Source organism: Euleptes europaea, chromosome 1 (assembly GCF_029931775.1).
Source record: "Euleptes europaea isolate rEulEur1 chromosome 1, rEulEur1.hap1, whole genome shotgun sequence".
NCBI lineage: Eukaryota > Metazoa > Chordata > Lepidosauria > Squamata > Sphaerodactylidae > Euleptes > Euleptes europaea.
In genome coordinates this window covers 160573135-160585248 of record NC_079312.1, presented here as the reverse complement: position 1 = coordinate 160585248, position 12114 = coordinate 160573135, and the positions used below count along the sequence as shown (strand labels likewise).

Sequence of the window (12114 nt, the reverse complement as noted above, 5' to 3'; positions counted from 1 at the left end):
GTATCTCACAGCAATCACAAAAGCAGCATAGCGGGGCCAATCACAGATAAGGAAGGGTGTCTGCATATTTGTGGGACTCTCTGGATAAATATGACTTCATAAATTACCCTAAAGAAAACAACTTTACAAAGTCAAGCCAATGAGGACAGAAAATGCTTCAGAAGAGATGGAATGCTAAGAGCAGCAGAGAGTCAGCTAAAAGAAAGGGTGGGGAAAGAAATCAGGCTGCACAAGCTATTGAGCGATTAGGAATCTAACAGATAATAGATCTATCCATAAAATGCAAATTGCGGACTTACGCAGCCTCAGTTTGCCTTGAGCCGTGCAGAGAAGAGAGGTTTAACTCTTTAACTTACTCCAAATTAGCTCCTATAGCTCAGCTATTACGATTTGTGCATCTTTTCTCTCTTAAAATGCCTGTTCACAAATTCATAGTCAATTCATATAGTATTTTTACATGGAAAAATGGACTGTTCCAGCAGCTTTCAGAGTGCCGACCTGGACATTATGAGTGCTTTGATGCAACAACTCCAGATTGTGATTCACTGGTTTGACTCACTAGATGCGTGTTTCTTGGGACAAAGTTGAAGTTTGAACTGGCAGCACCTATCCAAGTTCTCATGCAAAGACTTCCCCCCAGCTGTGTTACCTAAGATCCTTATAACTGCAGATCCTACAAATGAAACTTCGGCACTGGTAGTATTTATAAAACTGTCCAGCATAAAAATCACTGGAAAAAAACAATTTCAAGTTGATTTCACCACACCAAAATTGAATGGTTGATTCAGTCTTGAATCAGCAGACCATTTCCCACTGTTCCTTCCTGTTAGCATTAAGGTTGCAGCTAAAACTTATAATTCCCAGGTGTGAAGAAATGTCCTCCACCCTAGAATCCACCTCAGTGTTTTATTAGTTGGGGCTGCACTCTACACATGCTACAATGCTGGCAAATGCTAGCAAAAGAGGAAAAAGAAGTATACATGGTTTGTTCATGCAAGGATAAAAAGAAATGGTGGAAACATGCAATCCTTATTTTCTATACTCTGTGTGTGTGTTAAGTGTCGTCAAGTCGCTTCCGACTCATGGCGACCCTCTGAATCAATGTCCTCCAAAATGTCCTATCGTTAACAGCATTGTTCAGGTCTGGCAAACTGAGGGCCGTGGCTTCCTTTATAGTCAATCCATCTCATGTTGGGTCTTTCTCTTTTCCTGCTGCCTGCGACTTTTCCTAGCATGATTGTCTTTTCCAGTGACTCTTGTCTTCTCATAATGTGGCCAAAGTACGACAGCCTCAGTTTAGTCATTTTAGCCTCTAAGGAAAGTTCAGGCCTGATTTGATGTAAAACCCACATTTGTATTTTTGGCATCCATGGTACCCGTAAAACTCTCCTCCAACACCACATTTCAAAGGAATCAACTTTACCCTCTGCATTTATCCTAAACAATGGTTAGAGTAGGCTGGTAATACTTGATGTTGCAGTATTTAAACGTCCATCATTACCTTAGTTCTTAGAGCTGGGGCTTCTCCCATTGTCCCTTGCCATGTAGACAAGATGCAGTCCCCAGGTAAATACTTAGGCCTTTGTGGCTTGTGCCCATCCACGGAATAGATGGCATTGTAGCAAAATTACACAGGAGTCCAATAATGTCTTAAAGACTAACAAAATTTATTTCAGCATGCACTTTTGCGTGTCAGAGCTCACTTCATCAGATGCTTAGAAGTGTATATCCATAGGGTCTGGTGAAATACTCGGCAGAAAGGGGAGGGGAGGGAGAAATGTTACAAAGAGAAGCCAGTGGGGAAAAAAGACCCAACCAAAAGAGAAAACAGCTCATCCAGAGTGTGTGGGAAACACTTCTAGCCAACAACAGCAGAGTAGAATCAACAAGAAATCTAATGCGAGATGAAATGAAACAGTGAAGTGAAATTAACATTTGCTGGATATTTCACCAGGCCTAATGGAGACACACTTCTCTGCATTTGAGGAAGTGAGCTCTGACTCATGGAAGTTCAAGCTGAAATAAATGTTAAGAACATAAGAAAGGCCATGCTGGATCAGACCAAGGCCCATCAAGTAGGGCTGTTGATTCAGTTCGGCCCGAACTGAAAAACAGCCGAATTTCCCCGATTCGGTGGTTTTTAGTTCGGGACGAACCGAACTCAAAAATGGTGGGCAACGGGGGGGGGGGCGAATTCAGCGAGTTCGGGAGTTCACGAATAAATCCGGCCAATTCGGGGCGGCAGTAAACAGCATAACCGTCAGTAAGCAGCATTCTCCTCCCCCGGCCAATCGGTGGCCAAGCTGGGTCTTCTTCTGGCCAATCAGTCAGGATTGAGTACTGGAGGAATCAGCTGATGTGCGGCCCGGCCGGGGAAAGAGAGAGAGAGGGAAATCCTCGTGTGTGTGTGAGGGGGTGCTTGTGCACATTCGCTCCTTTCCGTGGCTGCAGGGGGCACATTTTTTGGGGTACAGACCCCAAACTTTCAGGGGATATTCAGACAAGTTTTCTTAAGAGACCACCCAAGTTTTGTAAACATTGGGTCAGGGGGTCCCGAGATATGGGCTCCCCCCTTTTTCTTTCCATGGCTGCAGGGGGCGCATTTTTGGGGGTACAGAACCCGAACTTTCAGTGGAGCTTCAGATGAGCCTTCTTAAGAGACCCCCCAAGTTTTGTAAACATTGGGTCAGGGGGTCCCGAGATATGGGCTCCACCCCTTTTTCCTCTCCCCCCCTTTCCCATTTCCGTGGCTGCAGGGGGCGCTTTTTTGGGGGTGCAGCCCCCAAACTTTTATCATAGCTTCAGACAATCCTTCTTAAGAGACCACCCAAGTTTTGTAAAGATGGGTTCAGTGGGGGCAGAAATATCGGCTCCCCCCTTTTCTCTTTCCGTGGCTGCAGGGGGCGCATTTTTGGGTGTGCTGACCCCAAACTTTCAGCGGAGCTTCAGACAAGGCTTCTTAAGAGACCACCCAAGTTTTGTAAACATTGGGTCAGGGGCCCCCAATTTATGGGCTTTCCCCTTTTCCCTATTGGGATGAATGGATCACCCTCGAGAGATGCATACATATGGATCTCATATTGGATACAAATGGAATCATATTGGATTACCCAGCCTCCCAGCCCCTCCTGATGGAACAGAAGACAGCCACAGTAAGACCCCTTTGGGGGCTTTAATCTAGAATTTTTCTTTTCTGTGTGTGTGTGAGGGGGGAAGCAGTCTGTGTATGTGTGGGGAGGGAGCAGTTTCTGTGGGTGGGGGGGGGAAGCCAAAGGGGGCTTTTGCCGGTTCTGCCTGGGGTGTGTGTTCCCCCTCCAGTCTCTCTCTCTCCCTGGTTTGAGGGGGGGCTTCATTTTTATGTCTTCAGGTTTTCCCTCATTCATAAGATCAGTTTGATGCTTGCTCAAAACTGGTTTTCAAATGGTGACTTAAAGAATGCATCTGCCTGGTCCCAAGTCCAATGCAAAAGGAGAAATTCCACCCCCTCCTGCTCATTATGCATAGCTAGCTGCCTCTGTCCCTTTCCATGGTTTGCAAACTCCCAGGTGTCAGGTGTTGCTTTGCACTGTTGCAAAGGTGTTGCATTGCGTGCTTGTGTTGCTTTGCAGTTGTATTGTTTTGCAAAATTCTTCACACCTGCCCCGCCCTTTGCATGTTTGCAAAGGTGTTGCTTTGCAGTTGTGTTGCTTTGCAAAGTTCTTAGCACCTGCCCCGCCCTTGCTCTCATCAGCTGTTTGTCGGGGCTGGGAGCTTTGTGCATGGGCTGCAAGCTCTGCTCAAAGATACACATTAAGGGTGGGGGGACCCCTTTCGGGGCCCATATCTCAGCTCCCCCTGACCCAATCTTTACAAAACTTGGGGGGTCTGGCAAGAAGGGTCCTTTGAAGCTCCTCTGAAAGTTTGGGACCTCTACCCCCAAAAATGCCTCCCCAGAGCCGCGGAAAGGCGCGGTTGTGTTTTTAATGGCTTTATTCGGCCGAATTTTTTTCCCGAACTTTGAATTCCCGCCGAATTACACAGACCCGAAGTGGGGGAGTTCAGACTTCGGCATATCCCGAATCTAAACGGGCCGAATTCAGCCGAATCCGAACTATACCGAATTTTTTAAAATTCAACAGCCCTAATGGTGGATATTATCATGGCCATATGTAGCACCTTGATGTGGACATTACTATGACCCCTGTCGCCGTGCCTCTCCCACCGACATGACAAGTAGACTTCAGGCTCCCAGCTTTGAAATATTCACTTACTTTGCCTTGAAGTCTTCGACAAGTTCCTGCATATTTTTCAGTTCGCCATCCAGTCTCCCCCTCTCACTTATGAGGCTACTTAGCTGTTTCCTTAGATTGCTAATGTAGGCCTCAAAGAGTGGATCAAGGCTGATCTTGCCGGCACCAGATTTCAAGCCTTGATCCTGCAAGAGGGTCCACTTGGTTTCCAGAACTTTGTTCTGCTGTTCCAGAAAACGGACCTAAAACATAATATATGAGTCAGACCAATATTGTACACTTCAGCTGGCAGTAGGGTTGCCAGGTCCCTCTTTGCCACTGGCAGGAGGTTTTTGGGGTGGAGCCTGAGGAGGGCAGGGTTTGGGAGGGGCTTCAATGCCATAAATTGCCAAAGCGGCCATTTTCTCCAGGTGAACTGATTTCTATCTGCTGGAGATCACTTGTAATAGCGGGAGATCTCCAGCTAGTACTTGGAGGTTGGCAGCCCTAGCTGGCAGTGGTTCTTGGAGCACTGCTACCTAGGATCCTTTAACTGGACATACCAAGGACTGAACCTATAACCTTCTGTACTGAAACTATGTGATTCTACCATTAAGCTCTGGTGCCTTCTGATGGAAGACATTTTTTCAACAGGCAATGTTCTTGAGAAGACCATGGATTAATTTGCCCCAACCCCTCTTAAAATAAGGCATGAGGCAGTGATTGGTCAGCCAAACAGTAGCTGTCCAATAAGGAAGCACGGCGAAGGGACTATATATGCAAGCCTTGCCCTTTTCTTGCAGGCTTTCCCCATCTGCTACCAACCGGTCCACCCTCCCTGTAATATTTGGGGGATTAGCCATTTGCTGTTTGTGGCCAAGCAGGATTGGGGGTGGGGTTGCAGTGAGGAAGAGCCTTTTTTCATTTGCTTCATGATGTTTGGGGGAGGAGTGATAAATGTATATTAATTAGGCCTGGCAATAGGCTGTTTAGGCTATAACTGGCTTGGCAGGGATAGGGCGGGTTGCTCATGATATGTAGGATAGAGTGGCGAGTAGGGCTGTCAATTCGGTTCGGCCCGAACTGAAAATCAGCCGAATTTCCCTTGATTCGGCGGTTTTTAGTTCGGACGGATCCGAACTCAAAACTGGCGGGCAACCGGGGGGGCCGAATTCAGCGAGTTCGGGAGTTCGGCGAATAAATTCGGCCAATTCGGCCGTCAGTAAGCAGCATAACCGTCAGTAAGCAGCATTCTCCTCCCCCGGCCAATCGGTGGCCAAGCTGGGTCTTCTTCTGGCCAATCAGTCAGGATTGAGTGCTGGAGGAATCAGCTGATGTGCGGCCGGCCGGGGAAAGAGAGAGAGAGAGGGAAATCCTCATGTGTGTGTGAGGGGGTGCTTGTGCACATTCGCTCCTTTCCGTGGCTGCAGGGGGCGCATTTTTTGGGGTACCGACCCCAAACTTTCAGGGGATATTCAGACAGGTTTTTTTAAGAGACCACCCAAGTTTTGTAAACATTGGGTCAGGGGGTCCCGAGATATGGGCTCCCCCCCTTTTTTCTTTCCATGGCTGCAGAGGGCGCATTTTTGGGTGTGCCGACCCCAAACTTTCAGCGGAGCATCAGACTAGGCTTCTTAAGATACCCCCCAAGTTTTGTAAACATTGGGTCAGGGGCCCCTGAGATATGGGCTCCACCCCTTTTTCCTCTCCCCCCTTTTCCATTTTCATGGCTGCAGGGGGCGCTTTTTTGGGGGTTCAGCCCCCAAACTTTTGTCATAGCTTCAGAGAATCCCTCTTAAGAGACCACCCAAGTTTTGTAAAGATGGGTTCAGTGGGGGCTGAAATATTGGCTCCCCCCCTTTTCTCTTTCCATGGCTGCAGGGGGCACATTTTTGGGTGTGCCGATCCCAGACTTTCGGCGGAGCTTCAGTCAAGGCTTTTTAAGAGACCACCCAAGTTTTGTAAACATTGGGTCAGGGCCCCCCGAGATATGGGCTTTCCCCTTTCCCCTATTGGGATGAATGGATCACCCTCAAGAGATGCATACATATGGATCTTATATTGGATACAAATGGAATCATATTGGATTACCCAGCCTCCCAGCCCCTCCTGCTGGAACAGAAGACAGCCACAGTAAGACCCCTTTGGGGGCTTTAATCTATATTTTTTCTTTTCTGTGTGTGTGTGTGTGGGGGAAAGCAGAGTCTGTGTGTGTGTGTGTGGGGAGGGAGCAGTTTCTGTGGGTGGGGGGGGGAAGCCAAAGGGGGCTTTTGCCGGTTCTGCCTGGGGTGTGTGTTCCCCCTCCAGTCTCTCTCTCCCTGGTTTGAGGGGGGGCTTCATTTTTATTCTTCAGGTTTTTCCTCATTCATAAGATCAGTTAGGTTATTGATGCTTGCTCAAAACTGGTTTTCAAATGGTGACTTAAAGAATGCATCTGCCTGGTCCCAAGTCCAATGCAAAAGGAGACATTCCACCCCCTCCTGCTCATTATGCATAGCTAGCTGCCTCTGTCCCTTTCCATGGTATGCAAACTCCCAGGTGTCAGGTGTTGCTATGCACTGTTGCAAAGGTTTTGCATTGCGTGCTTGTGTTGCTTTGCAGTTGTATTGTTTTGCAAAATTCTTCACACCTGCCCCGCCCTTTGCATATTTGCAAAGGGGTTGCTCTGCAGTTGTGTTGCTTTGCAAAGTTCTCAGCACCTGCCCCGCCCTTGCTCTCATCAGCTGTTTGTCGGGCGGGAGCTTTGTGCGTGGGCGGCAAGCTCTGCGGAGAGATCCACATTAAGGGTGGGGGGGACCCCTTTCAGGGCCCATATCTCAGCCCCTCCTGACCCAATCTTTACAAAACTCGGGGAGTCTTTCAATATACGTCCTTTGAAGCTCTGTTGAAAGTTTGGGACCTCTAAGCCCAAAAATGCCCCCCCCAGAGCCGCGGAAAGGCGCGGTTGTGTTTTTAATGGCTTTATTCGGCCGAATTTTTTTCCCGAACTTTGAATTCCCGCCGAATTGAACGGATCCGAAGTGGGGGAGTTCGGACTTCGGCACCTACCGAACCCACAAGGGCCAAATTCGGCCGAATCCAAACTGTACCGAATTTTTTTTTTTTTGACAGCCCTAGTGGCGAGTACTCTGAGCCATCGGGTGTGATGGACAGCATGTCCTGAACAGACCATCATTGGCTTTATGGTGGGACGGAGCTTGGAATGGAAGGCCTTTGGTGCTGGTAGTGGCTTTATGGTGCATCAGGAAAGGTGGATGTGGCTTGGCACCTCTCAGCACAATATGCCCAGGCCAGCAGAAGCTTCTGGCTGAGTTGGGAGCCAGGATGGATTTGCTAAAACAAAGGCAGCCAAGGCTAGACTGCCTAGCGCAGCCCACCCCATTAAATAGTCACATATTTAATCATTGATTATGTAGCTCAGCTAGGGTTGCCAGGTCCCACTTCTCAACCGGTGGGAGATTTGGGGGGCAGAGCCTGAAGAGGGCGGGGTTTGGGGAGGGGAGGGACTTCAGTGCCATAGAGTTCAATTGCCAAAGCGATCATTTTTCTCCAGGTGATCGGATCTCTATCGGCTGGAGATCAGTTGAATTAGCAGGAAATCTCCTGCTACTACCTGGCAGTTGGCAACCCTAAGCTCAGCTAATTTTAATAAACTGGTTAAACCAGTATTTTCCAAACTTTTTGCGCCACCACTCCATTGGTTCCACAACCCCAGCGCCCCCTACCCTATAAAAAGCATTATTCAAAATAGGGGTTTGCATGACGCACTAAAGAAGATAATAAAATTTCAAAACAGTAACAATTAATTGCACATCTATTCAAAATCAAATTAAAACTTTTTAGCTGAAATTTATTCAACAAAATTGATGAACTCGATCCAGTGGTACCAGCCCTCCAAAGTTGGGGGGGGGGGAATTCTGATATTTTCCACCAAAATTTGCCAGCATGGTGCCACAGCTTGATTTATTGTAAATTACTGAACAACACAGTTGAAGGGGCCCACCTCTAGCACCCCCCCGTTGCCCCCTTGCTTCTTAGTGCCCCCCTGGGCAATCCTACCGCCCCCCAGGGGGTGGTACTGCCCACTTTGGGAACCACTGGGTTAAACCCATGCTATGATCTCGTATTAGGGTTGCCATCCTCCAGGTAATAGCTGGAGATCTCCTGCTATTAGAAGTGATGTCCAGCCGATAGAGATCAGTTCACATGGAGAAAATGGCCGCTTTGGCAATTGGACTCTATGGCATTAAAGTCCCTCCCCAAACCTCGCCCTCCTCAGGCTCTGCCCCAAAAACCTCCTGCTGGTGGCAAAGAGAGTCCTGGCAACCCTATCTTGTATTTTTATTTATTTGTGAGGCAAAAGCACTCTGGATTACCACAGCTACCTGGTTTTCTAAAGTGACTACTGTGTCATTAGCACTCCCAATCTGCAAATCTGGCTTTCAAGGGGAGTATAACCCCATCCAAGACAAGAGAGATCTGAAGTCCCTGGTCTGTCTTTCTACTAACCCAGAGAGCCTCCATCTTGTTCGGATTAAGTTTCAGCTTGTTGACTCTAATCCAGCCCATTACTTACTCCAAGCACCAGTTCAGAATATCAACAGCATCCTCGGAATTAGGTGTTTAAGTACTATTGGTATTTAGGTAATATTATCCGCATATTGGTGAAAGTAAGTAAGTAAGTAAAGGTCTCCTGGGCAAGCACCGGGTCATTCCTGACCCATGGGGTGACCTCACATCCCAATGTTTACTAGACAGACTTTGTATGCGGGGTGGTTTGCCAGTGCCTTCCCCAGTCATCTTTATCCCCAGCAAACTGGGTACTCATTTTACCGACCTCGGAAGGATGGAAGGCTGAGTCAACCTTGAGCCGGCTACCTGAAACCAACTTCCATTGGGATAAAACTCAGGTCGTGAGCAGAGCTTGGACTGCAGTACTGCAGCTTACTGCAGTCCAAAGATCCTGATGACCTCTCCCAGAGGCTTCAGGTAGATATTAACTAGCATGGGGGATAAAATGGAGCCCTGCAGCACCCCACAGGTCAACAGCCATGAGGCAGAGCAGGAATCCCCCAGCACTATCTTCTGAGAACAACGCCCCAGATAGGACTCAACCCACTGAAATACGGTGCCATTTAGTCCCAGTGCTGAGAGGCAGTTCAGTAGGATACTATGGTTGATGGTATCGAAGGCCACTGAGAGATCCAGCAGAACTAGCAGGGTCACATTCCCTCTGTCTAGTTCTCAATAGAGGTAATTATCCAAGGCGACCCAAGCAGTCTCTGTTCCAAATACTGGCCCGAAACTAGATTGAAATGGATCCAGAAAATCAGTCTCTTCCGAGAACCGCTGGATCCAAGAAGTAACAACTTGTACAAGTATCTTGCCCAAGATTGGAGACTCATGTGGAATTTATTGGGTTTGGGTTTAATAGAGTCAAAAATAGCTAGAACCCTCTCCCCTCATACTGTTGTAGGGATTTAGCTTTTTTCAGGTTTTCTGAAAATTTTTGTGTCTATTAAACCTGAACCCAAAAACACCTAAAAAAATTGGTGCACACCCCTAGTAGGAATGCCAAAAATGTAAAGCCTGAACAGGGTTTATGTGTTAGAAGAAGCATAGATGTCGAAGAAGGAGGAGGAGAAGAGTTGGTTTTTATATGCTGACTTTCTCTACCACTTAAGGGAGAATCAAACCCACTTATAATCCCCTTCCCCTCCCCACAACAAACACCCTGTGAGGTAGGTGGGGCTGAGAGAGCGTGACTAGCCTAAGGTCACCCAGCTGGCTTCATGTGTAGGAGCAGGGAAACAAATCCAGTTCACCGTATGAGCATTTGCTGCTCATGTGGAGTGGGGAATCAAACCCGGTTCTCCAGGTCAGAGCCCTCTGCTCCTAACCACCGCTCTTAACCACTACACCATGCTGACTCCCTTAGAAGTAGGTGTTTTCAAAATGACAAGAGGATGGAGATATTGTGTAGTTATCGGGCTAAATGTCAGCTGAACAATGACTGAAATCCTAATGTTTCTCACCGAAAGACTTGAAATTCATTTTGAATCAAAAAAGGTTTGGTGAAGGTTGGTGGTGAAGTGAGTTTAATTCCTGCAGTATAGGAGAGGCTGATTGGCAAATACCCTGCAGTATTTAAGGATGAAGACTGTTCACCAACCAGCCCAGCACTGACTTTAGCAGTTGGGTGGGTTGGGGAGAGGATCCACTTGATGATGAGTACCAACAACCAAACACGTAGTTGCTGGAGCGGCACATTGAGAGAGGAGGACAAAGCTTAGCACCTCTTGGCACTCTTATGTGCAGGCTAAGAGAAATGAAGCTGGTGGTAATGCTGGCCATGCCTGAAGGCAGGGTGAATTCACCCCAGGTTTCAATAGGCCACTTGCTGGCAGCGACACACAACAAAACTAGGGTTGTTTCTTTGAAAATAATTTTTTTTAAGTCAAGGAAAGTTTTGAGATTTCTGCTTGGGCAAAACCTTTTTAGGTATTTTGAGGGAGGCAAAGCAAAGGCTAGCAAAATTCTATAAAAAGATTTGTAATTAAAATACCTCTAAAATCTGTGTATCTCTCTATTTCCATTCTTCTGTCCTCCTCTTTTTGTCTAAAGGTACGTTTATCTGTTTTGGTGACCTACAAAAGTGCATATTTTTCTTTTACTTTTTATGCATGGTTGGATAGACCATTTTGGTCCTGCCTGATTTCGTTGGCATATTTCTCATCTTTAAATGTTTTGACATGTTTATGGCATTATACACCATTTTAATGGCATTAATATATTATTTTGCACTATTTGTACACCATTTCTGTGCATTAGTATTTGTATCAAATTTTGTAAATATGTTTGGGGAAAAGGATGGCCACAGTTTTGAACTAAGTGTGGATAAACCATGAAAGAAACTTGAGCTTCTGAATTGGACCAGAGTTGTCATGAAATTATGTAACATCTCTAATCTGCATTTATTTACCTTTCTGTATCTATAGTTGTATCTGTTTATCCACACACATGTTGCTAAGTATACACCATTTTTCTCTCTCTCCCATATTAGTTTATAATATTTGAAGAAACTCTTACCTTATCAATGAAAGAGGCAAATTTGTTGTTGAGTGACTTGATCTGCTCCTTCTCTTCTTTTCGCACCTGCTGGATGTGTGGATCAATTTCCAAATTCAGGGGTGCCAGGAGGCTCTGGTTAATGGTCACTTCTTGGATAGTACCAACACCAGGCCCGCCTACAGAATTTCTAGCTGCACTGAGACCCCCACTGAAACCATACCCCATCCCTCCATTTCCAATACCAAAACCACTCCCTCCACCCATACCAAATCCACCCCCAGAACCACCTCCAAACCCCAAACCACTACCAGATCTGCCACCAAAACCGAATCCTCCACCACAGAATCCATTGCGCAGGCTGATACCTTTGCCAATGGAAATTTTCCTAGTGCCCCCAAGATTGTAAAGACTCCTACTGCCAAAACCACCTCCACCACCAGCACCAATACTGATCCTTCCATAGCTGCCACCACCGCCAGCTCTAGCAACAGACATTGAGCTGAAACCAGCTCGCTTGGCAGTCGGGACAATGGTGGAGAATGGGCTGAAACTCTTGCCGTCGCCTCCTCCACCCCCCGCTCTAGCGCTGTAGGACTGCCGGATCATCTTGATGGTTGGCCCCTGAGAACTTGCCACAAAGGAAGGAACCTAAAGAGCAGACCTTTGGTGGGAGAGTCTGGCCTCTTTTATCCTAGGGGGAACCAGGGCTTGGCTACATCTGGAATCAGGCGATCAATTTCATGCATTTATGCTTTTGACACACCTGGGAGGCAGGTGTCTAATTGGACTTATTTAATGTTGATTGAACACAACACACACCAACAAAGAATGATCT

The 12114-nt window shown here is 47.0% G+C and overlaps 1 protein-coding gene across 1 annotated transcript in view; it reads right to left on the bottom strand.

Moving 5' to 3' along the window:
- Positions 1-11885, bottom strand: part of LOC130493504 (keratin, type II cytoskeletal 5-like) — a 29932-nt gene extending 18047 nt beyond the window's left edge. The window contains exons 1-2 of the mRNA XM_056867260.1: positions 11298-11885; positions 4251-4471 (exon numbers count right to left, since the gene is read on the bottom strand). Coding sequence (XP_056723238.1) covers positions 4251-4471; positions 11298-11885 — 809 coding nt within the window. The remainder of the gene's footprint in view (positions 1-4250; positions 4472-11297) is intronic.
- Between the last annotated feature and the right edge of the window lie 229 nt (positions 11886-12114).